The sequence below is a fragment of the Botrytis fragariae genome, assembly GCF_013461495.1.
Source record: "Botrytis fragariae strain BVB16 chromosome Unknown tig00000101, whole genome shotgun sequence".
Classification (NCBI taxonomy): Eukaryota; Fungi; Ascomycota; class Leotiomycetes; order Helotiales; family Sclerotiniaceae; genus Botrytis; species Botrytis fragariae.
Genome location: NW_023500996.1, coordinates 1,618,750 through 1,645,859, shown reverse-complemented (window position 1 = coordinate 1,645,859; position 27,110 = coordinate 1,618,750). Strand labels below are relative to the sequence as shown.

At 42.4% G+C, this 27,110-nt stretch overlaps 11 protein-coding genes across 11 annotated transcripts; 7 read left to right on the top strand and 4 right to left on the bottom strand.

The window, feature by feature from the left end:
- Positions 1–373: 373 nt before the first annotated feature.
- On the top strand, positions 374–1,398 carry Bfra_009150 (putative glycoside hydrolase family 61 protein; the record flags this gene model as incomplete). Its single annotated transcript, XM_037339501.1, has 2 exons — positions 374–823; positions 883–1,398. The coding sequence occupies 2 exons, from the start codon at positions 374–376 to the stop codon at positions 1,396–1,398; spliced, it is 966 nt and encodes a 321-aa protein (XP_037191067.1).
- Positions 1,399–1,674: 276 nt separating this feature from the next.
- Bfra_009149 (uncharacterized protein) lies at positions 1,675–2,091 on the bottom strand (the record flags this gene model as incomplete). The annotated part of the gene is made up of 1 exon (XM_037339500.1): positions 1,675–2,091. One exon carries the CDS (start codon positions 2,089–2,091, stop codon positions 1,675–1,677), a length of 417 nt encoding a protein of 138 aa, XP_037191066.1.
- A 656-nt stretch (positions 2,092–2,747) lies between these two features.
- Bfra_009148 (uncharacterized protein) lies at positions 2,748–4,015 on the top strand (the record flags this gene model as incomplete). Its single annotated transcript, XM_037339499.1, has 3 exons — positions 2,748–2,789; positions 2,855–3,848; positions 3,912–4,015. The coding sequence occupies 3 exons, from the start codon at positions 2,748–2,750 to the stop codon at positions 4,013–4,015; spliced, it is 1,140 nt and encodes a 379-aa protein (XP_037191065.1).
- A 780-nt stretch (positions 4,016–4,795) lies between these two features.
- Bfra_009147 (uncharacterized protein) lies at positions 4,796–6,437 on the bottom strand (the record flags this gene model as incomplete). The annotated part of the gene is made up of 3 exons (XM_037339498.1): positions 4,796–4,888; positions 4,949–4,986; positions 5,018–6,437. 3 exons carry the CDS (start codon positions 6,435–6,437, stop codon positions 4,796–4,798), a joined length of 1,551 nt encoding a protein of 516 aa, XP_037191064.1.
- Positions 6,438–7,228: 791 nt separating this feature from the next.
- Bfra_009146 (putative mannitol 1-phosphate dehydrogenase protein) lies at positions 7,229–8,560 on the top strand (the record flags this gene model as incomplete). The annotated part of the gene is made up of 1 exon (XM_037339497.1): positions 7,229–8,560. One exon carries the CDS (start codon positions 7,229–7,231, stop codon positions 8,558–8,560), a length of 1,332 nt encoding a protein of 443 aa, XP_037191063.1.
- A 1,161-nt stretch (positions 8,561–9,721) lies between these two features.
- On the top strand, positions 9,722–11,895 carry Bfra_009145 (putative c2h2 finger domain protein; the record flags this gene model as incomplete). Its single annotated transcript, XM_037339496.1, has 4 exons — positions 9,722–9,951; positions 10,004–11,203; positions 11,257–11,531; positions 11,588–11,895. The coding sequence occupies 4 exons, from the start codon at positions 9,722–9,724 to the stop codon at positions 11,893–11,895; spliced, it is 2,013 nt and encodes a 670-aa protein (XP_037191062.1).
- A 164-nt stretch (positions 11,896–12,059) lies between these two features.
- Positions 12,060–13,742, bottom strand: Bfra_009144 (putative lignostilbene dioxygenase family protein; the record flags this gene model as incomplete). Its single annotated transcript, XM_037339495.1, has 1 exon — positions 12,060–13,742. The coding sequence occupies one exon, from the start codon at positions 13,740–13,742 to the stop codon at positions 12,060–12,062; it is 1,683 nt and encodes a 560-aa protein (XP_037191061.1).
- A 1,618-nt stretch (positions 13,743–15,360) lies between these two features.
- Bfra_009143 (putative alternative oxidase protein) lies at positions 15,361–16,698 on the top strand (the record flags this gene model as incomplete). Its single annotated transcript, XM_037339494.1, has 1 exon — positions 15,361–16,698. One exon carries the CDS (start codon positions 15,361–15,363, stop codon positions 16,696–16,698), a length of 1,338 nt encoding a protein of 445 aa, XP_037191060.1.
- An 806-nt stretch (positions 16,699–17,504) lies between these two features.
- On the bottom strand, positions 17,505–17,825 carry Bfra_009142 (uncharacterized protein; the record flags this gene model as incomplete). The annotated part of the gene is made up of 2 exons (XM_037339493.1): positions 17,505–17,605; positions 17,702–17,825. The coding sequence occupies 2 exons, from the start codon at positions 17,823–17,825 to the stop codon at positions 17,505–17,507; spliced, it is 225 nt and encodes a 74-aa protein (XP_037191059.1).
- A 2,361-nt stretch (positions 17,826–20,186) lies between these two features.
- Bfra_009141 (uncharacterized protein) lies at positions 20,187–20,501 on the top strand (the record flags this gene model as incomplete). Its single annotated transcript, XM_037339492.1, has 2 exons — positions 20,187–20,292; positions 20,359–20,501. The coding sequence occupies 2 exons, from the start codon at positions 20,187–20,189 to the stop codon at positions 20,499–20,501; spliced, it is 249 nt and encodes an 82-aa protein (XP_037191058.1).
- Positions 20,502–21,823: 1,322 nt separating this feature from the next.
- On the top strand, positions 21,824–26,725 carry Bfra_009140 (putative abc transporter protein; the record flags this gene model as incomplete). Its single annotated transcript, XM_037339491.1, has 1 exon — positions 21,824–26,725. The coding sequence occupies one exon, from the start codon at positions 21,824–21,826 to the stop codon at positions 26,723–26,725; it is 4,902 nt and encodes a 1,633-aa protein (XP_037191057.1).
- Between the last annotated feature and the right edge of the window lie 385 nt (positions 26,726–27,110).

Here is a 27,110-nt window from a genome sequence, read left to right as displayed (position 1 = left end):
CGTATATCTCACACATCTTCTAATGGAAGATCACCAAATCAAGGTTGGCAAACGAAACGTTCATCTAAAGATCTTGTTTCTCTGAAACGGACAAGGGTATCATTTCGATTCTCCCAGGACTAGCATCATATATCGAATCGATTTATGGCGCGTGCTTTTCAGTTCTATATATTGAGTTGGCTCTCATGATGGTAATTTTCCCTTCCTCTGTTCTTTCTCTCCAAGTCAGTCTTGTTAGTTCGTCATCTTTTTTTCACTCTCTTAACTTTCTCTAAATACATTCATTTCAAAGTGTGATCTGTGATCCACGACATTCATTTTTGAAAATTTACGCCCATTTCCACCACAAATTCCCACACAAAATTCTATCAAGATGTTTTCCAAATCTATCATCGCCGCTTCCCTCCTCACTGCAGTCACTGCTCATCAAAACTTCCATCAATTTTGGGTCAATGGAGTTTCTCCAGGATATCAAGTCTCTATCCGCATGCCACCTTCCAACTCTCCAGTTCTCGATGTAGCATCCGATAACATCACCTGTAACGTCAATGGAAACGTTGTCCCATCAGGTGTCAACACAACCGCCGCAAACGAGGGAGATGCCATCACAGTTCAATGGGATTCCTCTACCCATCCAGGACCTATTCAACATTATCTTTTCGGTCCCGTTGATGATGCGTCCATGGCTACTGGTATCGGTTCATGGTTCAAGATTGATGAGTATATTGAGGTCAACGGTACTTGGGCCTCCAACCTCATGGATGCTGGAAACATGAGCTACACTTTCAACCTTCCTACCGGAATGGCAACTGGTGAATACTTGGTAAGTTCTACTATTTTCATCTTTTATACTTCTTCATAAACTAACATATTATCACACAGCTCCGTTCAGAGATGCTTGCTCTTCACTCCGCCCAGACTGTCGGAGGTGCTCAATGGTACATTGGATGTGCTCAACTTTCTATCACCGGTACTAGTGGAGATTCATGCGGACCATCCATCGAGCTTCCAGGTGATTACAACGCTACCGACCCAAGTATTTACATCCCAGATATTTACTATGGTTTTGACATCTCCACCTACACACCTCCCGGAGGAGCCATTGCCACTTGTGGTGCCGCCGGAGCTGGAGCCACGGGTGCAGCCAGCGCCACGGCCATTGCAACATCTGCTGTTTCCAGTGCCGTTGCATCATCAAGCGCCGCAGCTGTTTCGAGTGCGGTAATTGAATCAAGCTCAATCGCCTCATCCGTAGAGGTCTCGTCCAGTGCGGTACTTCCAACAAGCTCTGTAGCCGCCATTGTAACTTCCGCCCCAAGCACTCTCGTAACAGCCACCTCCGCACCAGCAGCCACTAGCTCAGCAGTTGAGGTTGGTGATGATGAGTGTGAAGCATAAATTTGACGAGGATATGTATTAAGTGGGGGAAACGTGTTTGGATTCTTTTGTACATATATCTAAATCTATTCACTGTATATGAGTAGACTTGGCACTTGCCATTGTACAAATAGAGACTCATTGAGCTTTAAGTTTTGAGTTGTTATTAATTGTGAAGTGCATTACCTTGGTGTCGAAACTTAAACTGACTTGAGCACATCTAATGACTTCATTCTCGGGCGTCAGTATAGACAATCGAAATTCCTGCCGCGTCTCAAAAATACAAGGATCAGCTCATTACTCAGAATGCATCCTTCTTGCAACCCGAATAAGTACCCTTTGTAAATTCATATCACTTCCCGCAGCCGATGATCCCTTCCTATCCATTCCCTTTGCCACTTCTACTAAAGTCTCTCCCAAAAGTCCACCAATATCCTCCCCCAATCTTGCCATAACTTTATTCCATTCCCTCTTATTTCGCTCGTAGGCGTCGACTATAATCTTGACATTCTGGTCGAGACTATCTTGACACTCTTGTGCACCACTTGTATTGCCAGCTCGAGTTTCCTTGCGAAATACACGTAGTAGTTCGCTTGTTTGATGGAGAACGGGTTGGACGATGGCTTGGTGGTCTTTTTCGATCTGTTCGAGCTCTGAGTAGTAGGGGGTTGCTTGGAGGATAAGCACGATTTGTTGGTAAGTTTTATCTGACATTGTGATTGATAGTGTATCGTAGCTTTAAAAGTTCAAAATCGCCAGGGTGTATTTTTCGTTGGGTGTTGTTTATTGCTTTTGGTGGTCTGGTGCGTTGAGGATAAGGGATCCGTGATATGAAGGAACAATGTGCAATGGTTCAAAGTCCATTACTTATTTCACTAATGGCTGGATATCGTCTCGACACTTTTACTAATCAACAATTCGAAGAATATTGTTATTCTCGAATCTTGAAACTTCCGATAGCAACCCGGGATATCTGCTGAGCTAGACTTCATGATTGAGCTCTTGGTTATCCAATCATGAATTTTTTCTACCATGCCGAATGCTAGGGAAGTGAATGGCTCAAGGATAATTCACGGCATTCACTCGAATTGCTTGCCTCTACGGTGCTACAAAGTGAATAGTTGTATCGACGGTTTCATATGTGAACGGTACGGCTTCAATTTCAATCCAAGACCGTATTTTCTAATCATAGACTCGTACCGTATATGGTCGAGCCTGTTTAAGTTATAAGTTATGTCTTTCTTCCAGACACCCAATCCAACACCATCGTCTACATTGATCACCTCAAAAGAATTCAAAGTCAATCCGACCTCCGATTGTCTCAACACCTACATCATAAACCCACATTTTGGATGCAGGAGCTCTGCATCATGAATCCCAATAACGCTTCTGAGAAAAGCGCAGCTGACCAGGTAATTCAAATCCCTCTTGAACACAATGCACATCATGATTTACAACAAGCTGACAGAAATTGTAGCTCGCCACATTGGCTATACCTCAGCAAATGAACGGTTCAACCTCAAGTACTCAACACCAAGATAGGAATTTCAATGAACAAAATTGTAGCCTAGGTGCCATCGATCAGATCGCACATACTGAAGAGGTCGTGGGGCAGGATACCAAAGTCGACGTGAGAAATAAAGATGCGCCCGCACTTAAGTCCGCCCCGGAAACCTTTGAACAATTTCGAGATCTGCCGACAGAATTAAGGTTGAGGATATGGAAGTTTGCAGGTTTGCAGCCACGAATTATTCATGTTACCAACTACAACAACACGTGGCCAGAAAACATCTATCTTTGTCCAAGTATGCCCCAGCAGTGTCCTTTGACAATGACGTGTATAGAGTCGCGTGGTGTGGTGCTGAAATTTAAGAAGCCCCTGCAAGGTCTCGTTTTAAGATCGAAGACTTACATGGAGGATGCTGAGAGAAGAGGTCCTTACACCCCTGGGACGGAATTAGACAGTCAAAATTTTGGCCAAGTCGAAGCCGAAATGCTACGAAGAGAACAACCAATCATATATGCCAATCTTGATATCGACGTAATCTGGCCTCATACGGGAGAATGTTGGACAGATATGGTTCACCCTTTGGGAGGGGTTTATAGGGATCCCGGGATGAAGCGGATCATAGTACCAAAGAATAAGCACAACTACCCTGCGAAAGTTGTAGGTGTAATGCCTCGCCTACTCGACAATCGGTCTCTTGGTGTCTATCAATGGGCTAAATCTCTGGATGCCCAAGAGCTTTATTTTCTCCAGGACGACGAAGATTTCAGTATCATCGAAGAAAGCACTCAGGTATCACATCCATGTGATGGATTTGTATCAGAAGCATCTCTTACCCAACTAGTATGGGGAGGGGATGAGATGCGAGGATCATTAGAGGACATTCATGAGGCCCACAAGAAAGGCTTCAACGATTCCCGCAACTTTACGATAAGATGTTTCCAACAGGATCTAGTCAAATCAGGTATGATCAACTCCCACCTTTCCAATCACTTCTTGAAGCCCAATGTAACTAATGAACTTTCAGGACGTCTTGATGGCGAAGATCAACGCGAATTACAAAGACTACTGGCCTGGGAACCACCAAAGATTAAGTACATCAAAGAATCACAGATCAAGGATATTCTATGATAGAGATCGTTTTACACTTACCGCAGGGAGTAAGGCTATAGAGTCACTCCAGAGATATGGTTTCCAATACTTCGGACTGCAAGCTGACAGTAAGATGCTTGTCAATTATTGATTCTGTTGGGAACGGTTGAATCTTTTGAGAAGATGAGCTAGCTTGGCCGAATGAACGCTTCCTCTGACTCATGGTGATCTTATACTCGGATCACAAACCAAGCCACTAAGCTATATATCCTAGTAGAGTTTTAATCAAAATTCTGAGTTCATATTGAAGAATGCATCTACGTGATTGATATATTTGCATCTGTTTGACCACTCTGTCTTGCACCCACTAATGTACATCTCAAAAGCTTTATCAGTATGTCCAACTGAATAACCAGCCGATGTACTCATTGAACTTCCTTGAATTCTCAAAGTCCACAACAGTTTATATGTAAAAGACAGAGAGTAAATCAGTGTAGTAAAAATGAAATACGACACAAGAAATATAGCGAGTTGGATGAAATTTGCAATATTGCTACATAACCTATGCATAGGGGTATCACTTCGCTCCTGTCCCGCGCTCAAATAGACTTTTTATATCAAACATTTCCTGTCATCTAACAAATATCAAGTATATGTATGCCCTGCATGATCAGATCAAAATAGAAGGGGAATAATGGGGAATCCGACGTGTATAATGATCTGTGTGAGTGGGCACCCTACAGCAACCCACTCCACCCGCGCTCCGTTTACAGCAACTCCACGACCAATCGCTAAGACAATGGGATGGTCCGTAAATAGTCAACATTTCGTCGACAGATTTTCCTTCATAACATCTCTCACCATGCTGTTCGACGAGCTTTGGAAGGGTTCGCGGGTGTAATGTTTTTGCCCCTAAAGTAAAATCATATCAATATTGCGCAACAGGTTAAGAGAATAAAATCGAATACTAACCAGGATGATATCGACACGGTCCATCGGCATCTTGGGATCTAATGTCTTTGAAACAATGCCCACATTTACCGCCTTCAAATTTGGAGGATTTTCTCTCCAATCCTAGTTCCTCCAAAGTTGGATTAAGCTTCCGCTTCTTCGACGATGATGATACACCAGCGACTGATTGGCTTCGAGTTGTTCCGTTCAAAACTTCGTCATTCACATCTGCCAAAACTTTCCGAGCTAATGGAACTTTTTCTCGATCTCTCGTCAAGTCCCTCTCATGAGTTAAAGTCCTCTCCATAACTTCCCTTAACCTTTTCTCAATCTCGAGTGCTTTTTCCAAACCTTTCGACTTCTTTTTCTCTCTTTCTAGTGCTTCTACGGCAGCATCCTTGACGGCATTCGTTGAGGAAGCGCGCGTGTCCACTTCCGTATATTTCATTTGTTGATCGGCAAATTGCTCCTTAAACCACTGAGATCTAACCTTTTCCTCTTTCAAAGCCTTTTTTAGATCCTCGGAGATTCCCATTAAGGCAGCCTGAGGGATTTTATCCGGCTGAAATATAGGTGTTCCACTGCTTGATTGAAACTGTCTCTGATGGTCTAATAGACCTTTGAGTCTTTTCGTTTCTTTTCTCTCATCGCCCAACTGCTTTTGAATTGTCTCAATGTATCTTCTGCCCGTTTTTGAAGCTTGGTCTGCACTATCTTTTTGGGGCATCAATTCTGGCAGAGTGTTCTGGGCGTTCATAGTCTTAGCTTGAATTTCCCTCATCTGTTGTTGCAAGGTCTCGACCTGATTCCATTCATTTTGATAATTATTTGTGACATTCTTTATCTCCTCTTTCGCTGCCTCTAATTCTTGCAGCAACACCGCAGTTCGTTTCTTTTCTATTATCAATGCTTCTTCCAGAGGGCTCTTCTTCTGCAAGGTATCCTCATCATCACTCACCAAGTCAATGACCAACCCCTTCCCTGGTATAATTCGTTCCTTTCTCGAATTAATAGACATTCCTTTCCGGTCCATCGACTTTCCATCTACCTTATCATTATTCAAGAGTCCCTTAGTACTCCATCCCTCCTCTTTCTCCTCTTCGACATATTTGTCACCAAGCAAAAATCTTAGAGTAGTCGTTCGCATGTGCGGATACAAATTTCCGGCAGCTCTGAGTAATGCTTTGAGGGATTCGACATCTGCATCTTTGAGAGCAGACTCTAGAGACTGGGATCGAGGAAGTGCTTGTAGCTTTGACTGAGGAGCTGGGGTCGAGATCGAGGAGCCTAGTCTAGAGGGTGTTCGAAGAAATGGAGAGGCATTTGATGGCGTAACGGGAGTCAGTGGGTAATGATCCAGAGGAGGCAGTTTTGGCTGAGATTGAGTGGAAAATTGAGGATGGTGTTGGGTATTGTGTCTACCAATCTCGGGCGCAAATGGTGGTAACTGATGTTGCGTTGGGAATCCATTGGGATTTGTGTATGGACTGGGGTCAATTGAAGCTTGCATGGTGGATGTCCACCTTGGTGCCGGCTGAGGAGGATAATGTTTTTGCGAACCAAGATTGCCTGAGAATATCGGACTTGGCGAAGGAAATTCTGACTGCCGTAAAGAAGAATTGGAGAGGTTTGAATAACGGGTGTGGAATAACGAAGGATTGACCTGATCTTGCTAAGATACAGGTTGCCCTGCACGATTCAATTGCACGGCCTTCCTTGACATTTGTCCAAAGCAAAAGGTCCCGAGGCCATCAGTGTCTAGGTTAGTTCGAGGGTTGTTTTGCTAGAGGAGTATGACAGAAGAACGGTTCGAGTAGGGGTCCAGGAAGACGCGTTGGCGGGGAATCGCGATTTTCTCGATAAGCTGCTGCTGGGGATGGCGCGTAAACGCTTATCGGCACGTGATCTGTATCCTTTTCATGTGTTTTTGGTCAAGATACCACATCCCACTATCATTTCCAAGAATTGTAACTTGGATAAACATATCACAGCAAACATGTATCAAGTGTCTGATAATTCTTCTCGTTGGATGGATCTGATTGTGATTGGCTTACGCGGAGGGTTGACCAGATTTGGAACATATCACATCGTGCTTACTCTAAGATGGGTTGATCTGGCGCTACCACTGTCACAATGAATTAAGAATGCGCCCCTCGCCATATCAAGCTGTCAGGTACCATATCGAACATTGTTGGTAGAAACCCGCTGCGAGAATCTGTCACTAGGTATTGTCAGTTCAAAGAGTTCAAGACTCTCTTTAACACCCCTTATCTAGTTTTAATCAATTCTCTCGTCTCAAGAATGGGGGCAGAAACCACAAATCCGAAGCTGAATGTTGCTATCATCGGTGGCGGTCTTGGTGGACTTGCTCTCAGTATTGGACTCCTTCCTTATCGTGATGCCCTCAATATCACAATTTACGAAGCAGCTCCTAAGTTTGCAGAAATAGGGGCAGGAATTGCATCTGGTCCTAACGCAGTGAATGCTCTAAATCTGATCTCTCCCGATATCCTCAGAGGTTACAGGAAATGTGCAACGTTTAACGAAACCCGTGATCACGATAACGCATGGTTAACTTTTCGGTATGGAACGAATAGTAAAACTGGTGATGGCAAGAAAATGGACTTGATTCATCATGTTGGAGAGAAGGGAAAACCTCTGGGAGACATTTCGAAAATGCTGATAAGAGAGGAGGTTAGAAGGAGAAGTTGCGTGCATAGGGCTAGGTTCTTGGATGAAATGGCAGCGTTGATTCCAGACGGAATGGCGAAATTCAAGAAAAGTCTAGCGAGCGTTGAAGACCCGGAGGAAGACAACAAAGGGTTGAAGTTGACGTTTGAAGATGGTGAAACAGTTCTCGCTGATGTAGTGATTGGCTGTGATGGAATCAAGAGTGTCACGAGGAAGTTCGTCATGAGAAACCAATCAATCGAACCGAAATTTTCAAACACCTACGCGTATCGAGCTATGGTTCCCAGAGATATTGCCAGGGAAGCAATAGGAGATGTCTTAGCACTAAATGGCCAATCATACCTTGGATATGATAGATATATGATTAGTTACCCAGTTGAGCATGGGAACTTGATCAACATCGTTGCATTGAAGATAACGAAAGATGTCGAATGGGATGAGAAAAATTGGTTGATGCCTGCTACTAAAGAAGAGATGGCGTCCGATTTAGAAGGCTATGAAGAAAAATTGGTTGAGCTGGTCTCGAAATACTGTACTGGAGATAAGTGGGGACTCTTCCATCTTCCACATTCTCAGAAATATTTTCACGGGAGAATTTGTCTTATGGGAGATGCTGCTCATGCAAGTACACCTCACTTAGGGGCTGGCTCTGGTATGGCATTTGAAGATGCTTATGTCTTGAGTCGTCTTTTTCAGGGTGTCAAGAATAAAGATGATATTCAAAAAGCACTCGAAGCTTATGATACGGTGAGAAGACCAAGGTCGCAAAAGCTAGTTGAATTTAGTAAGAAAGCCGGAGAACTGATCTCGTTTACGCATGATGACTTTGGAGATGATGTGAAAAGGATAGCTGACGAGATTGATTTTTTGTATGAATGGGTTTGGACATATGATCTTGAAGGGAGTTTGGTAACGGCGAAACAGCTTTCCGGTTTATTCTAGTCTCTTCTCCAATGACTGTGGATTACTGAGAGACTGCATCGGGCAACATGTAGAGAGGTAGCGAGGTAGCGTGCGTCTTTTTTGTCTCGGGGGCTGTCATGTGTTGAAGAGATCGTTCTCCTGCAGGAGAATTTAGAGGATTGACGGCATGGTTAGATACGGTTAACGAAATTTGAGATGATATTGATACCTGGCCGTTCTTAAATGGCTGAAGAGCGAATTCAGATGAGATAAATGCTGTTTGTAAATGCATGTTTGTACGCGAAGTGCATTTGCATGTATCCACAAATATACCTAGAAGGCTAGTACAACGACTACAATTCCGCGATCTACAGAGAATGGCGTGGCAGTCTGCCCTAAAGTCGTCCAACGGCCTCTCTATACGGAATCAGGCCCGATACAAGGGATGTACTTGTAAGATTTACAAATCATAGGCGAATGGGCTTGTGGGCTCCATATGGACGTAAAAAGTGGACGACCCCCATCATTCTGAGGAGACCAATCATACTTTATATTGGGAAAATCTTGTATTTCAATGATATCAAGACGTATTCGAATAGATTTCTATTATTAAGTATGAAACTGAAGATCGGAACTGATACGAGAATCACGTGCGGAAAGTGCTTGTGGTCATCAAACCTTATTATTCTTACAAAGGGGGAAAGGGGGAAGCAGCTAATGCATGAGATAATACCAGCTTACTTTTTCTTGGATCACTAATGCTTAGGAATGACGATGAATCCACACATCCTATCATTTCTTAATTACACTTCTAAAAGTCTAGAAGTAATAGAAAAGCTTTTGGGAACTTATCGAATCTACCCCCGCAATTTAATCTCACCGCTTGGATCAAATAGGTCTAATCTGTTACTAGATGATCCAGATAATCCATAGAAAAAAACTCTATTTACCACTATTCAGTATTCGTCCCGGCTATCATTCCCAGTCAGGCTCTTGGGTCCTTCATCTAACCGCTTCTAGGTATAGTAGAAGCGTAAATTCTCGGTTGTAAGTTTTCATGAAGCGTACCTCTAATAACTTCCACCTTTTCCAACCAGTAATGACAAATTCGAACCATTGTAATGGCCAACGTCGTTTGAATGAATGGCTTTGATGAATTCAACCAAAATCATCTTCCAACTTCAATCGCCGTGACCTAAGATGAAGAGATCCTCGCCGTCGACAGGTACATCGTTTCCGAGTTATCAATGTCAAATATGTTTATCTACATACTCCACAATCGGACATCTACGACGTCATGAAGCTGTGCGTAAGTTGATCCCCACCACTGCTATTTTCCGCGACGCGGGATATATTAACATTGCAACTCAAATAGACGCTGGACAGCGACTTTACGGGTGCCACTTTTGTGATCAACACTTTTTCAGATCGTGAGTTGCACAATTGAAAGAGCCAATATCATTCCTACTAATAAGATCTTAGAGATGCTGCTAGAAGACATTCAAAATCATGCCCGATCAGGGGTGGGAGGCCAATGCCTCAGCCAAGGCCAAGAGGAAAGCAAAAACAATCATGTGACTCTTGTGCGCGATCGAAACGAGCTTGTAATCAAGGACGCCCATGTGAAGGTTGTCAATTGAATAACATACCCTGCACCTATTATCGTTCGACGGGAAGCAAGGATGGCCCGCAACCTTTGCAAGCTATACAAGATCCAGGGTCTTCAATACAACCATTGCATGATACCGCACCAACACATTTTAATCCGGCCAGCAACAATGCGACAGCTTCTGGTATACCATCTCAAGATCCTAGGATGCAGTTTGATTTTCTTCTCCATTACACAAAGCCGGGAAGAGAGTCGCTTTTAGATTTTTTTGGCACCCCAATGACTAGCAGTATATCGACTCCAACCGTTTCTACCGCGATGTCTTCATCCCTTATGCCAAATTCCTCACTACTTGCTTTTCCCGGTGATTTGGAAGACCTCATGCAGAGCAATGCACTGCCAATACTAGATGATTTTGTCTGGGATGGTGAACTCAACACTCTTCCAATCAACTCGACCCTACGAAGCTCGTCTCAATTGGAAGGCCGGCTCCAGGAGCTTATATCAAAACTTTCTGTCACTCATCAAAGATTATCCGAGCTTTGTGATGGAGACTTGCCGCCATTTTCCGAAGAAATAAAAACCATTTTGTTCACTGTTCCTAATTTGATAGATTTTACTCGATTATTTTTTGATCATTGGTATCCTAATTGTCCAATCATACACCAACCTACTTATAACCTCGAGACAGTCTCGCTTCCATTGTTATTTGCCGTCTTCCTTATTGGCGCAGCGTATTCTTCACCTCGAGATACGGCTGGCTTAGCAAAGGAATGCGGTGCTTTATGTGAGGAATTTGTTTTCGAGAATGAAGAACTGAAAGAAATGCTTTGTTCGGAACAGTATAGTGAAAAATCGACTAATCTCCAAATTATCCAAGCAGCATTTCTTGTATCAGTGCTGCAAAATTGGCAAAATGGGCAACTCGCAAGGAAGAAAATGCGTAACAGACGATATTGTGATGTCGTCAATGGTGCGAGGGCACTGGGATATAACTCATCAAGAAACATGTACGCTACCGGTGTTTTCCCCTTCAATTGGCATGGTTATATCGAAGCAGAAGCAAGAGTTAGGTCAGCCACCTTGTTTCCACCATCTTCTTTTCGAAATGCTAAATATTAATCAGGATTATGACTTTGATATATCTTGTAGATTGTCATTATACTCTTTTCAATAGGTATCCACCCCGATTAACGATTGCCGAGATGGTCGGTGATATGCCATCCTCAGAAGAAGCATTTGCCGCTACAGATGCACTCGTCTGCGAAGGGTATTTGTTAGGGACAAACGAGCAACCTCGAGCCGCTCTGGCAACCTCGGTGGAGTGGCTAATGGGAGATGAATGGAATCCAGTTCATCATTATGGACTTACAACTCTCAATTTGTTCACGTTCCTTAATGGTAAACAAACTACCCAAGACTACCTACCCATATGAAACCTTCGCTAACTATGTAAGCATTAAATACAACAATCTTCCAACTTAAAGCGACGTCTCTTTGGGTCTATAACTCCGCTCGTATCGTCCAAGCTCTCGATAGATGGAAGATTCTTTGGGATAACTATTTAAAACAAGTCGGGCCAGATTTCACGAGATCTGGATTCTTTAAGAACTCTCTGGAATTCTGGCAGCTTACTAAGTTACTACTCAAAACAGAAGGAACCACGGGCCAAATAGGCCTCAGTGGAAAGGCCAAGATAGTTAGCGATTCGATGACAGAAATCAATGCCTTGATGGACAAATTTCAAGGGGTCACCATCTCTTGATTTTGATTCTCATACCTTACGAAGCCCTGGAAAATATACTATATAGTGCTAGGAATTTCTTCACGCCATAGTGGAAACTATACGAATTCACATCGATAGCCTGCAGAGAGCTCTCCTTACAAGATTGCCTCGACTGGAGGAATTAGATGAGGCAACTAAAAAGCTTAAGCCATAGGTTCTAACGCGCCCTTTCCACTAATCTCGATTTTGGTCATCTCCCGAACCAGACTCTGAGTTCCTCTAGTTTCAGTGGCTTCGACCCAATTACCATGTATTTGAGCTTTTATATGAAATGGCAATTCAACAATAGCGATTGCCTTTTCAAAATCTCTTGTATCAATCACAATCAGATTGCATCGATTGGCAATCCTTCTTTCGACCATTGCCATTACCCATCCATCCCCTTCCTTGGAATCCTTCGATCGGGGAATGAAAATCGGTTCTTGAACATGCGAGTCTTCCCCTGCATAGAAATATTTCGTTTCGCTTGTCTTATTACTATGCATCGCGAGACCATTTAGTCCCTGATATATGTTACTCTTCTCATCACTTTGTTCTGGAATGAAGACATCCAAGAACACCCATTCATATTCCTTCGTCATGAATCTCTCGTCAATTCTCGGAAATTCACATGGAATGTCCAAAACTACCAATGGATCCTGAATCTTAGTGCCACTCGGTTGACTCAAATCGAATTCCCAACGCGCGAAATCACCTTTCGTATCCGGACCCGGCATTCGTCTATCATCGGGTGGGAAGAATGGAAAGGCATTATCATGCACTCTCGAACTTTCCATGTATAATCTCCCATCCTTTCCTTCCCAGGCTCCAGCTGTATGAACCGGCATACAGTTGTTCCACTCATAATATCTGCTTTCTCCTTCCTTCCACCCATCCGGCAACGGCGTCGACTTTCTCCTAGGAACCACAATGAACGTAGCAGGTTTTTCATAATCCCATGCCCAATGCTGGCCCCCTTTCTTCATTCTCTCAATATCAGCTTCGAAACACCAACATACAAGTATTAGCCAATTCTCCGTAATGGCACAATCATGAATAAATGCACACCACGGACTCTTTACCCATAATTCTTCTACCTTCTTCCCTTGCGCATCAAGCGTATATGTAACTACATCCAGCGTGGCTAATCCCTTTGCCTCGTATCCAAACACAACAAGCTCATCCGTAAATGGATCCACCTTCGGATGGGCCGTAAAAGTCTTCGACTTCACTCCCTCGGAAGCAAAAGGATCATATCCCAAAGTCTCCAACGTATCACCATCAACTTCATAGGGCAACCCCACTTCCTTCAATGCCAACAGCTTGTCAGCCCACATGACTAAATTCGTATTCGCTGTACTATCTACCGCGGCTCTTACACATGGATGATGTGTATATGGATTTCGATATAATCCAAATAAAGCCTTGTTAGCCTTTCGTTCGAGTTTGTACCGTTCGGTCTCGATATACCGCATTTTCATATCGACGATACCGTTGTGGAAACGAAAGGCGGAGATATTGCCGTCACCATCGAGGGGTACATTCTGTGGGTGAGGTGGAACGAAAGGGTCACACATGACACGGTAAAATGTTCCATTTATCTCTGAGGGGATAGACCCGAGGACTACGAGATCGGCGACTTCACCTTCGAGACGGCAGGGGAGGTTGGAGCCTGCGAGGTCAATTGCTGTGGGCCATCTGGAGGTAAGATACTGAGGATTCCGGCTGTCTTGAGTGGTGGGAGTGTGAGAGGTTGTGGGCGGGGCAAGTTTGGAAGGAGGAGGAACGTTGGGAGCATCAAGGGAGAGAATTGTTGTGGATGACGGTGGGTCGTTTAGTATCGCCATTGTTTATGAGGTAATGTGTGTAGCAATGAGTGAACTGTCTGTTGATTATAAGAACGATGTGATAGGTAGTGTGGTAGATTAAAGTGTTTATATACTACAAACATAACGCACCCAGGGCATCAGCAGATATCATGACCCCAGACGGACTTTTCCCTCAATGCATGTATTTTATCAACAACCCGTATCATCCATGTAATCTTACATCTCCAGACCAAGCGAGTAATACACGCACCACTGACAGTGGTTCCACAGTCCGGCATCCCCATATATTTTCAGGAAAAGATAAAGTCCGTAACTGCCGCGAAACTTCACCCCCACCAAAAACACCAGAAGCGTTCTTGGCCTTCTCCCGCAAGCTAGCTCCAGAAGCTAACAGTAGCTGCCGAAGGGGCTTATATGTGGGTAAATGGCTTTTCGGATGATGGACATCATGCTACCAGATCTCAAAGGGCTCGAGACTGCACCGGGAATATCCCTCCTTACCCCATATTTACGGAGGGATAGTTTCTACCCACGTCTTCTGTCCGTGGGTAGTGCGATTGATGCATGTATAGCGTGTTACTACTGTCTCTCTTGATGAATTTATATTGAAAGTATTTCATTCATCCGGTATATGATTGGTCAATGCTTCAGAAGAGGAGCAATATTCTGGCGGATCCTTGCATTGGATTTGGTAATAGTCGGTATGACACTGTTCCGGTACAAAGTGCTAGCATTGAGGTTCAAAGAAGAATGATTTGCAGCACGCAAGTGGATTCTCTCGAGTTGACACAACACGTGAAGAACTCGGACTGGATAGACGTTATGAATGTTCTTGGAATATCCCTAAGTTTGAGCCCTAGGAGTTGAGGACCGGGAATTTCCCACCTGGGCGTGGGGGTTTACTGTTCGGACTTCTCGTACCTGCAAATATTTTGCTTGAAATGTTCAGAGATGATTATACATTGTACGTAACTCATCATGCTTTTGGGTAGTTCGGTAGTTCGACTTGCTAGGATTTTTTCTTCGTGGTGTGGCGTCAGCACTACAAAAAAGCGGAAAATTCAGGAGATCAAAATTATGTTCTCTTCAATATTGGATGTCAAGTCGAGTAATGAATAGTTCGAATTGCCACTGACTCAACATGTTTATGGGGTTTTAAGTCCATCATACACTTGATGCTTTCTACATTCGAATACAAATTGATATCATTATGAATTGTTGACATATAATTATCTTCAATCACAATTTTATTGACCCGCTGGACAGTGAAACTTCGGATCACTTTACTCGAAGTGCGAGCTTCCGAACTATGCAATGTTCAATCTGTCAAGCTTCGATCGAAGATTCTACGATATGTTTCCCATGCGGGAGCCTTTGTCATGAAAGATGGTACAAGCTTCTTTCCTGCTCCGTACTTTTTTTCAAAGATATTCAGTGCACGGAATAATCATAGGTTACGATCTTGCTCGGTATCTATAGTCGACATGGGGAAGGAACGACATTCATCAAGGACCCCATTGAAGTAGGGGATTGGAAGTGACAATATGGTATTCCAAAACAATCAAGTGATTAAGAACCTTTTGTCTTCCTCTTAATCCATCTTTATTCATCAAGTGTTCAAAAGGACGTTGCAATCATGCGAGTAGCTGCAAGATGCATCAATAGGTATCCCTATCTAACCATCCTTCTTATACTCTCAATTTGCTTCTATATCTTTTTTGTCTGTTCTTACGATTCCCCAGTCCATATCATCCTGGAGAAAATTCCAAAGCTTCGGCCTTCCAAAGCAACTGAAGACATTTTCAATTTCCTTCGCCTCGATTCCGCAGCTCTTCGAGCTTTATGCGAGAAGACGGAATGGAATCCGGACAAAGTTATCTTTACATGCGATAATTCCATCGGCGGAGTTGGGGACATACGTAACTCGATACTGAACTGTGTACGGTATGCGATATCCGCGGGTGCCGGTCTAGTAATCCCTCGAATTATTCTTCAAAACCCGGATGATATCTCGCAGATTCGAACTGGTGAAAGAGTTAGTATGGCCTATATGTTTGACTACTTTCATTTCGTCGATTCGCTCAAATATTCTTGTCCGCAAATGGTCATATATGGATACATAGATGACGTTTCAAATTCGAACGAGGGAAGAGGTCCTATTACACTATTGCCAGAAAGTTTATACTCTTCTCCGATTCCGAAAACAGGACTAGAGCATCCGGAGAAATGGGGAGAATTGTTTGAGGAATGGTTGGACGGTTATTACTATTTTGCGACGAATGAGACGATGAATATGCCGGTAACGGTTGAGCTTGGGAGATCGTATCTGCAATATCCGATATATTCTGACGGAGAGGAATTCGCACTTTCTTTTGGTGGGATATTGAAGTTCCGCGATAATTTGAGGATTCTTGCTACTACTGTTTTGCAGAATATGTTATCCACATATAACATGTCTGGAGATCTTTCGCAGCCGTTCCTCCCTGATACATTTTTCGGTGCGCATCTCAGGACAGAGATTGATGCTACGAAATCTTGGCCGGCTAAGGATTGGCTTTATCAACGTTATGAATTCCAATCGATACAATACCTGAAGAAATTGGCCTCTACAGACCTCACCCTAATTTATGTAGCATCAGGCAACGAAACCGAAACCGCCCAGTTTGCACGAGACGCAGCTGCATACAATGTAACTACAAAATGGAAGCTACTCGATGCTAAAGATAGGGAACTATTGAGCAAATTATCATGGGATCAACAAGCGATAGTAGATTTTCTCGTTTTGACGAAAAGCTCGAAGTTCGTCGGAATAGGCCATTCGAGTTTCACGTGGAATATCGCGTTACAGAGACATCAATTTTTGGAGAATAAGAAAGATTACTTGGATGGACCGGAGTTGTTAAGTGATAAGTTGAGTACAGTGTTTGGGGAGACAGGGGGACATCCGGAATACGCAGCTTGTCTGTGGCCTTGATTTGGGAGTATTGATTAGGAGTTGTGAAAAGCACTGTGTTAGTCCCTGGAGTTAGGTTTGGTATGAGTGGATAAATATGCATTTTTGTTTTCTTGACTCAGAGTACACATAGATGTAGCGTTGAAGAATTACTGAAGCGGACTTTAAATTCATACAAGAATAGCTGTGATGTGAAGATTCCAGCCAATAGCCTCGAAGTTTGGTTGCATCATTACACTATGAGAAGCCTGGTGTAAAGGTTGTATGATACTGCTGTGGATGTGAAAAGATCATGACCTTAAAACTCGATGCATTGGAGAAACGAGAGATGAAATGCTTCCCAAAAGACTAAAGTTTGAGATCTGAAAGGTATAATTTAATGAATCGGTCAAATAAAAGCTGAATGGTCAGAAAAGTATTGGGAGCTTCGCATATGAATCACATTAAAACATCAAAGACGCAGACATAGAGCAAGATCGTCATATTAGAAGCTATAATAGGTAAAGCTACTATAAGGAATGCCCAAAAACAAAAGATGTGTAAATACAATGAGTGTAACGGTCGCAAATCGCCTATTTTCAATACCCCTTTTTGTTCCTCTATGTGGAACTCCGATTGCGCCAGAACTCCCCGAGTCCTCCGCAAACACTCATGTCTATTTTTGTGATCTATCCTGCTGAAAGTCAAGAATATGTGAAAGAATGTGAATGACGCACTACGTCGATGTCAAGGAAATGTTATTTTGTACAAGTGAGAAATCTTTCCAGGGACAAATTTCTCTATTGCTGCTGGAATGGTCGATGCAATTACTATTGGAATTCGCGGTTTCATCGGGGCACATCGGTCTTTTTTGTGTCCACGATGCTCCTCACAGGATCGTAGAATCCTTGGGCTTTCTTTCCCTTTCCATCACCACTGGAACTGCCGCCTGCTTGTTGACTTCATTCATTCTCCCGCTGCCTCTGACCTTCCTCCATTTGGCGTGCATGATCCATGTCTCTACTAATCTGCGCAGGGAACTTACCAGATTTGATATCGTCATGTCTGGTTTTAGGATCAAAGTGGACGCTGCTTTCTATCTTTGTAAAATCATGGTGACCTTCTGGATCCAATGCTTTTCCATTTTCGTCATACTGCTGATGTGGCATGTTGTATGTTCGAGGGAGCAAGTTGTCTTGAAGTAGGCTTTATACTTTGACGATGAGGGGTAACAAGATGTATTATGAGCTCGTGTAGTGAGTTGGTGGAAATGTGGATCGATGTATGCCCTGTGATGGCAAAGTTAATATTCTGGACGAAGAGAAATTCAATATAAACCCCCATACAAATTTCTATTTCGTACATTACAATATTGATATATATATTCGTTAATAATGAATAAAGCTTTTCATTATTAACAAATCAAATCGGTTCTTTTTGCGACCCGTTTATTATTGAATTTCAATAGGAAAAAAGAAAATAAGGGCTTTATATAGTCTTATTGCTTTTGAAGATTAGAGTTGAAGATAAGGTGGACAAAGAGGTGCAAGTATAAGAGCTAGAAAGAGAAGGGGAGCGAGTGTAGGAGCTAGAGGGTGGATAAAAAGCATTAGCTGAAAGTTTAAAGGGGAATAGACTTTTTTGGAAGTATATCACTTTCAATTTATTCTTCAATCACAAGCTTTACTATTATACTACAAATACATAATGTATTAAATAAGCAAGAATTTGATTTGTTTCTAATCTTTATATGAATAAATTCGAATTCAATAAAAAATTCAAGATAAAAGTATAATAGAAAGATTAGTAATTCTTAATAGATTCTAATTGAAACACTTAAAAGAACTTTTCTATTATTTTATTGAAATCTAATAGGAAATCAATTTAGAAGAAAAAGAAGAGGAAGAGAGAGAGGGGTTAAAAAGCAAATAAAATCTAGAAGCTTTCTACTTGACAGATAATTGTTGCTTCAAGCCGAAACTTTCAATTAACCTTCCAGAATTCAAGAAATTCACTAAGAACTTATTGATTAGAATAAGCTTCGTAAGGTATAGAGACTTAGATTGATCATATTAATACTTTAAAAACGATTTATTCAATATATAACAAAGGTATTGTAGAATTTATGGCAATTACGAAAGGATCACTTCGTCAACCACGGATTCTGCCACCACAGGGATGTAGAATGTCGGTATGTGTAAATGGAGAGTAAGTAGATATGGGTTGATGAAGGTATCTGAAGGTAGATAGATGAAGAGGTACTTTGTGTTTGAAATGCGTAAAGTTTGATTCTTTGGTGAAGGTAGGTTTCGTGATCGAGATGTTGTTGGTTGATGAAGAGAAAAGAAAAAGAAAAGGTTGAAGCAAAGGAGAAACCCCGACCTATTTGAGCACAATTGGTGAGGCTCTCAAGGCATCGATCTTCAGAATGGATCACCATTTGGTAGTCATTTCAAGGTCAAATATATCAAATAGTGCTGTGAATTCTATGAACATTACGACTTGAGGAGATAATAGAGTCAATTGAGGGATTTTGTCACTTAAACCTGACTTCTCATGATTCAGAATGCTGATAAGTATGTTCTGGACTCATACTAACATCCACCGTTGACCAATGAGACTTTTCATACATCACAGTGGTGAGTAATTCCAAGATGACAGTCATTCATAAGGTAAAATGTGTTGAATAAAACAGAATATTCATTGAATGGTATGATTTGAGCGGAAAAATGTAATTCTTTGGCGACTGATATCTTGAAATAATGATTCGAAAGTTGATGAGGGGTGGGTATTGGAGTCATGTAACAGATTTCTTAGCTATCCATTCACAGATAGTATTCGTTTCGGAAGTCAGATTCATAAAATATGACATCGTACTAAATGAATATTGTAATATGGACAGAGAACAGAGTCACCTACGGGATTTCAGTTGTCGGCATTTCGAGTAAATGAGTCGAAAACCAATAAGTGTCCAAATGTGTGTTCATACCTCTTAATTATTTATTGAACAAGAATCTAGAGATAATTCACGGAGAAAGTAACAGTCATCAGTTAGTTTCTAACGATTCAGAACATCGAGGTTGGGCATTTTCAAAGCTTGGTCAACCTCTTCATAGTGGATAATATAACAAGAAGTTTCACTGCAAATTGGTTGGGCATGAGAGAATAGTTAAATACTAATCATTATTTGGTGATGGCTTTAGGGGTGCATCTTCAAAATCAATTGTAGGAAGAAATTTGAATAATCTCCAAACTAATCGGTAGGGACAAATGAAAGCGAAGACTTTACAACTTTACTCTTCATACATAGGAAAATGATGGAAAGTCCCTTGAAAACATACGAATACGATAACAATGAGACCTTACACCGCAAAGAATATAGTCTAGAGTGCATTTCATCGAACATAATATAAGTCTGCCGTATACAGCGCTTGGAGATTGAACATTTGGACCTACAATGCACCATATTCCATGTTGTTTGTGTCAACCATTGTAATGAAAACAAGACAACACAAACTCTTAGCACCAAGATGCTTGGTTTCGCACGGATTATAAGGGCTTCCATGCAGAGAGCAGCCCGCGAAGATTTGATAGAATCAGCGAGAAAGCAGGGAATTTTTTCTTCTCAAAAGCCGCGTCAAGCACACGGACGGTAAAGAATGTGAATCTTTCAATCACGGTTTGATGAACTGATCGATATAGGATTCAATAACGATCAGGCAAACTCGCCAGATGCTTCAAAGGAAATAGAAATTCTGGACTTTGAGATGTGGCAACTAGAGGGACTCCATACCCGATTTGGCGATCAACATAGCCGAGTCTTAGGTTGCTTGAATCTTTTGTGAAGAGCAAGAGAATTTAATGGATAAAATCAAACACACTTGATGTGACCCCGAGCCGCTTGAGAAAAGAAAGAAATCTAATTTTGGCTGTGCCATTGCGAGGCCATTAGCGAAAGCACGGGCAAAGTACAGGTGGACAGTGTAATGAGCTTCTTGAACATAGAGAACCAGTGAAAATAAGTACAGACGACGCCAAGAAGCCGAATGATTAAAGCAGAAAGACGAGGCAGATGGATTGATGAGTACCAGCACTACTGGTCATGATATCGTATGGTCTGAGGTAGAGACCATTGGCATGAATTCTATGCTACTTCAGGAAATAGAGTCAGAGGAACAAAACCTTAGAGAGAAGACTGCTGAAGTTGATCGAAATAACGATGGTGATGTTTGTGAAGGATCTAGAAACCAAGTAAGTGGCTGATAACTATTAGTCTGAAGCTGCTTCTGTGGCTTGCATTGACGCGTTGTGGCGGACGGTGTTGAGGTTACTCCGTACACCGAGCCGGTATGCCGAGGTACCGATATCGATATCGGATGTCGGTTAGAATGATTAAGATTAACATCTTTGATTGGACAATAATAAATTATATTTCTTTTTTTTTTCTTCTCAATTTTTCCTTCTTACTTTCCAAGCATGCAGGTTGGTCTCTAGGTGTCTCTGGGCAATATTCCATTTTCATTTTCATCCCGTGTTTGTCTGGATTTTGCCGCATATTCCCCGTCCTTTACTCTCCTTCCATATTTGGCAATTCTATGACTGGGCCTTTCAACATCGCTTTGCGAATTTTCGATGGAGATCCTGTTTCGTAGTCGGTTTCGGTTCTTCATATATCGACATGGCCTGGTCTACCTGGTCTACCTGGCCTACTCTATCTGTCTATCTGTCTAATGTCTCTTCTACTCTTCTACTCTTCTTGTTTCAGTCTATCTCTCTGTACATACCGATTTTGTAATCCTTTTTGTGTTTACCATTCTACACAAGAATTCAACTACATCTATCAAAATTTCGTTTATTAATTAATATCTAATCGTCATCGTGTTTACCTTTAGCCGTGATATTTGCCTGCATCGCACTCAACACAGCCTTCTTTCATTCTTGCTTGGCCTCTTGGACCCCTTGGCCTTGACACGACGATTGATCACACAGTACAAGAACGCCTACATTCTTTTGTCAGTGACGAGATAAAGTCGACTTCTCCCGACCATTACCCTTAATATAATACAGTTCAAATTCAATATATCCCTTCGACGATCATCGTACACATACAGGCATGCGCTCGAGTATATCTATCTAATTCCTCAACGAAAAGGCCCCAGTCGCTACCATGGGACTACTCCGCCAAGTTAGAACTTTGACTGGAAAGAATCTCCTTATCACGGTCAATCGACATGCCTTTAGCACGTCCATACGCACATTCATCCTACCAGTGGCCTTGATCGTATTTCTTAGTTATGCCAGGAATTTATTCATACCACCTTCAACTTACGGGATTGGCTCTAGCCAGCCCATTCGAACTTTAGAAGAAGGGCTCCGGGCTGCGACAGGTGGACGAAATACTTTAGCATTTGTTAACAATGGTTTAATAGGAGGGGATGTTGATGATGTTATTGCTGATTTAACTTCGCAGGCTGAAGTTGCTGGGGCAAAGGTGAAACGTTTGACGACTGAGGCTGAACTACTGGATATTTGCAAAAGTAGTCTAAGGGGAGCAACATCTTGTTATGGTGCCATTGTTTTCAATTCTTCGCCCTCAGAAGGAACAGGAGGAATATGGAACTATACCATGCGAGCAGATGGCGCGTTCGGCACCCAGATTGATGTGACGACAGATAAAAACGATGCCGAACTCTTCCTTTTGCCACTGCAGCGTGCTGTTGATTATGCAATTGCTTCGAGAAATACAACAATCGATCAGAATGCGTTGCCCACTACCGTTAACGAATATCCGTATACTAGCCAGACTCAGAAGCAACGCGAAACTGCAATTCGGACAAATTACCAAACTGCTATCATCAATATCCTTGGAGTTGCTTTCTTGATTGGTATGGTTGGTGTTACATATCATTTGACTGGATTCATTGCCTCTGAGAGAGAGCTTGGAATGTCACAACTTCTAGAAGCTATGATGCCGAACCTACGGAGGTGGGAACCTCAAGTAGCTAGGATACTTTCATATCATCTAGCCTTTGATATCATTTACATACCAGGATGGATCATCATGGGTGTGGTTCTAGGAGTAGGAGTCTTTGCCCAAACCTCCATGGCTATTGTGATTATATTTCATGTTCTGGCCGGCTTATCCTTAACATCATTCTCTATCCTTGGTGCTGCTTTTTTCAAGAAAGCCCAGCTTAGTGGAATTACTCTTGCAATTGTCACACTCCTACTCGGTGTCCTTACTCAAGTCATAGATAAGACAAACTCGGGGACTGTGGCAATCCTGAGTTTACTTTTCGCTCCATGTAATTATGTATTTTTCCTTGTTTTCATGGCTCGATTTGAAAGGCAAAATATTGGCGCCAACCTTGTACAAGCTGCGCCAAACAATCCATGGTCACTGCCGGGAATTGCCCTATGGGTATTCTTGATCATTCAGATATTTGTTTATCCAATCATTGGGGCTTTAGTCGAACGTTCCCTTTTCGGAACAACTTCCAAGGGTCGTTCAGTTGTTGGTCAAGGCTCGGAAAAGCATGCACAATCACTTGGGTCTAACACATTGGAAACCGTTCGATTGGAGAACTTCACAAAACATTACCGTCCCAATTGGTTTCGAATGAAGACAGCTGGATTTACCAAGATCCCCACAGCTACTGTCGTCGCTGTCAACGATTTGAGTTTGACTGCAAGTAAAGGTCAAATTCTTGTCCTTCTAGGTGCTAACGGATCTGGAAAGAGTACTACCTTGGATGCAATCGCAGGATTGAATACCGTTACTAGTGGGAATATCACAGTCGATGGAACAGGAGGATTGGGTATTGCTCCACAGAAGAATGTGCTATGGAATGAACTTACAGTAGAGGAGCATATTCGTATCTTCAATAGCCTCAAATCCACAGGACCTCGGGACAACAAAGCAGCTCTCAAAGAGTTGATCAAAGCTATTGACTTGGACCGAAAGATCGGCGCAAAATCGAAAACTCTATCTGGTGGTCAAAAGCGGAAACTTCAATTAGGAATGATGTTTACTGGTGGAAGTTCGGTATGTTGTGTGGACGAAGTAAGTAGTGGGTTGGATCCTTTAAGTAGAAGAAAGATCTGGGATATTCTTCTGGCCGAAAGAGGTTCACGAACTATTATTTTGACGACACATTTCCTTGATGAGGCAGATCTTCTCGCCGACCGTATCGCAATATTGTCCAAAGGCACACTTCGAGCGGAAGGTTCTTCTGTGGAATTGAAGGAGAAGTTAGGTGGCGGTTATCGCATCAATCTTCCTACTGGTCACGAACACAAAGAGCCTCCTCAGGTTGGGGGCATAAAGCAGCACGTGTCGTTCGGCCAAACGACTTATGTAGCACCAACCTCCAAGCAAGCCGCTCAGATCATTAAGCGTCTCGAGGAAGATGGCATCACAGATTATCAATTATCTGGACCAACGATTGAAGATGTATTTTTACAATTAGCCGACGAGATTCGTGCCGAAAGCGACGAAAGTCTACTCATCCAAAACTTATCATCTGACAATGAGCAATCTGGAAAAGAAAAGGATACTGTTACAAAACTCGCAATGGTTGGTACCCACGAGCGTCAAGCGTTGGAACTACATACCGGGCAAAATATTGGCTTCTTCCGGCAAGCCTGGGTTCTATTCAGAAAAAGACTGACTGTTCTTCGACGAAATTACCTGCCTTACATTGCAGCTCTCCTTGTACCAATCATTGCAGCCGGTCTCGTAACTCTTTTCCTACAAGGTTATAATGGTGCCGGCTGTACTCCAACCGACAGAGTTTCTATTTCTGATTCAGAAAATCTCTTCAGTGTTGAGAAGTATGATGTTGTTATCGGACCGTCTTCAAGGTTTTCGACAGAAGTAATTACTTCTTTGTTTGAACCTTTATTGTTTGGATTGCTGCCTACGCCTGATGAAATCCAAAGTCACACTCATAGAGTCGACACATTGACTCAATTCAACAGCTACATTGATCAAAATTTCGCCAATGTCACTCCATCAGGATTTTTCCTTGATAACGGTGGTTCACAAACCACACTCGCGTATAAAGGCAACGGTCAGATATTTAATGCTGTATGGGGTCAAAATGTCATGGACATCATGCTCACTAATATATCTATTGCCACACAATATTCTGAATTTGATATTCCATGGGCACCCTCCACCGGTAAATCATTACAACTTGTCGTCTATTTTGGTCTTGCAATGTCTGCGTATCCAGGATTCTTCTCATTGTACCCTACCGTCGAAAGAACCAGGAATATTCGAAGTCTTCAGTATTCCAATGGTGTTCGGTCATTACCATTATGGCTTTCGTACGTTGCTTTTGATCTCATACTCGTTCTCATCTCGAGTGCTTTGAGTGTCATAATCTTTGCAGCTGCATCTTCAGTTTGGTATCATGTCGGCTATTTATTTATCATATTCGTTCTGTTCGGTCTGGCATCGATCTTATTATCATACGTGGTGTCACTTTTTGCCACCACGCAACTTTCAGCATTTGCATTCGCAGCTGCTGGGCAAGCGGTCATGTTCCTAATCTATCTAGTTGGTTACTTGTGTACTTTGACCTATGCTCCAATCAACAAGATAGATTCAACGCTTCTCGTTGTTCATTTCGTTATCAGTATTTTCACACCAATGGGAAGTCTTATCCGAGCAATGTTCATCGCATTGAATCTGTTTTCTACCACTTGCTCTGGCGAAGAATTGGCACCTTACCCGGGAGGAATCCTGCAATATGGTGGGCCGATTTTATATTTGATCCTTCAGATAATTGCACTCTTCGCAATTCTGATATGGTATGACAGTGGCTCTGTAGTTGCTTGGTTTCGAAGGCATCGCAAGTCATCTAACGCAGTAACTGATAATGAAATTCCTGCGGATGAAGAAATTGCTGATGAACTTGTCCGAGTCAACTCATCAAATGACGGTCTTCGAATTCTTCATCTGACCAAGAGTTTTGGATCAGTAACTGCAGTTGAGAATATAACATTCGGAATAAAGCGTGGCGAAGTTTTCGCACTTCTCGGACCAAACGGTGCAGGAAAGTCCACTACTATATCATTGATCCGTGGTGATATCCAACCAAGCAAAAATGGAGGAAATGTTTTTGTGGAGAACATTGAAATCAACAGACATCGTGCCAATGCCAGAGCTCATTTGGGAGTTTGTCCTCAATTCGATGCTATGGATCAAATGACTGTTTTAGAGCACCTCGCCTTTTATGCCCGCGTAAGAGGCGTTCCAGACGTCGAACATAATGTTCAAGCTGTCTTAACCGCTGTTGGTCTGCAAGCATTTGCTTCCCGCATGGCGGCCAAACTTTCCGGCGGAAACAAACGAAAGTTGTCACTCGGAATCGCCTTAATTGGTAACCCAACAGTGCTAATCCTCGACGAACCATCTTCCGGTATGGATGCTGCTGCAAAGAGAGTCATGTGGAAAACCCTTGCCTCAGTCGTTCCAGGCCGTTCACTCTTACTCACAACTCATAGTATGGAAGAAGCTGATGCATTGGCTGATCGTGCAGGTATCATGGCTAAAAGGATGTTGGCAATGGGTACTTCCGATCGGCTGAGAAGTAAATTTGGTGGTTCTTATTATGTTCATTTGGTTCTTAAAAGTGCACCGCATACTACCGATGATGAGATTTCGACTCTGAAAGCTTGGATCGATGATAACTTCCGAAATGCAGTCATCGAAGATAAAACTTTCCATGGTCAAATGCGATTCTCAGTACCGGTGTCTAGCTATTCTTCCAAGCAATCTGGCATGAAAATGGATGGCGAATTAGACGAAGACGAGATCCACAGTACTGGAACTAGTACCGACGAGCCAAAGCTAAGAGACTCAGGAATAGGATCATTAATTATGAAATTAGAAGATCAGAGGGAAGCGCTTGGATTGGAGTATTATTCAGTTAGTCCAACGACATTGGATCAGGTTTTCCTAACGATTGTTGAGAAACATAATGTGGAGGAAGAGAATTATGCTGCGCCAAAGGAGAAGAAGATTCTGGGGGGGTTAATAAGGAGGAGGAAGAAGGAGTGATGGAGGACGAGAGAGAGGGTTCAACGATGAGATTATGGCGGTTCTTTTTTAGTGAGAGAAGACGAGGAAGGGCTAGACGGCACATATAGCATATGATACCATAATACACGGGATATGATGATATGGAATAAAGTTTACCAGTTTTGTATATAGAGATATTGATTAATGATTAACTACTTAAACTATTTGCAATTGTTAAGCTCAGATTAACCAGACGGTGTGGAATACCAGTGTAAGTAGGATATATATCGACATTAACCACATCTATTCATCATCGTTTGGGATGCACAAGTAGAACGTGGAGCGTGTTATCAGAGATATCAAACAATACTTCTATAAAATTTTCTTCGACGATTCCCGAAAACGATAACGGCACATAACAATA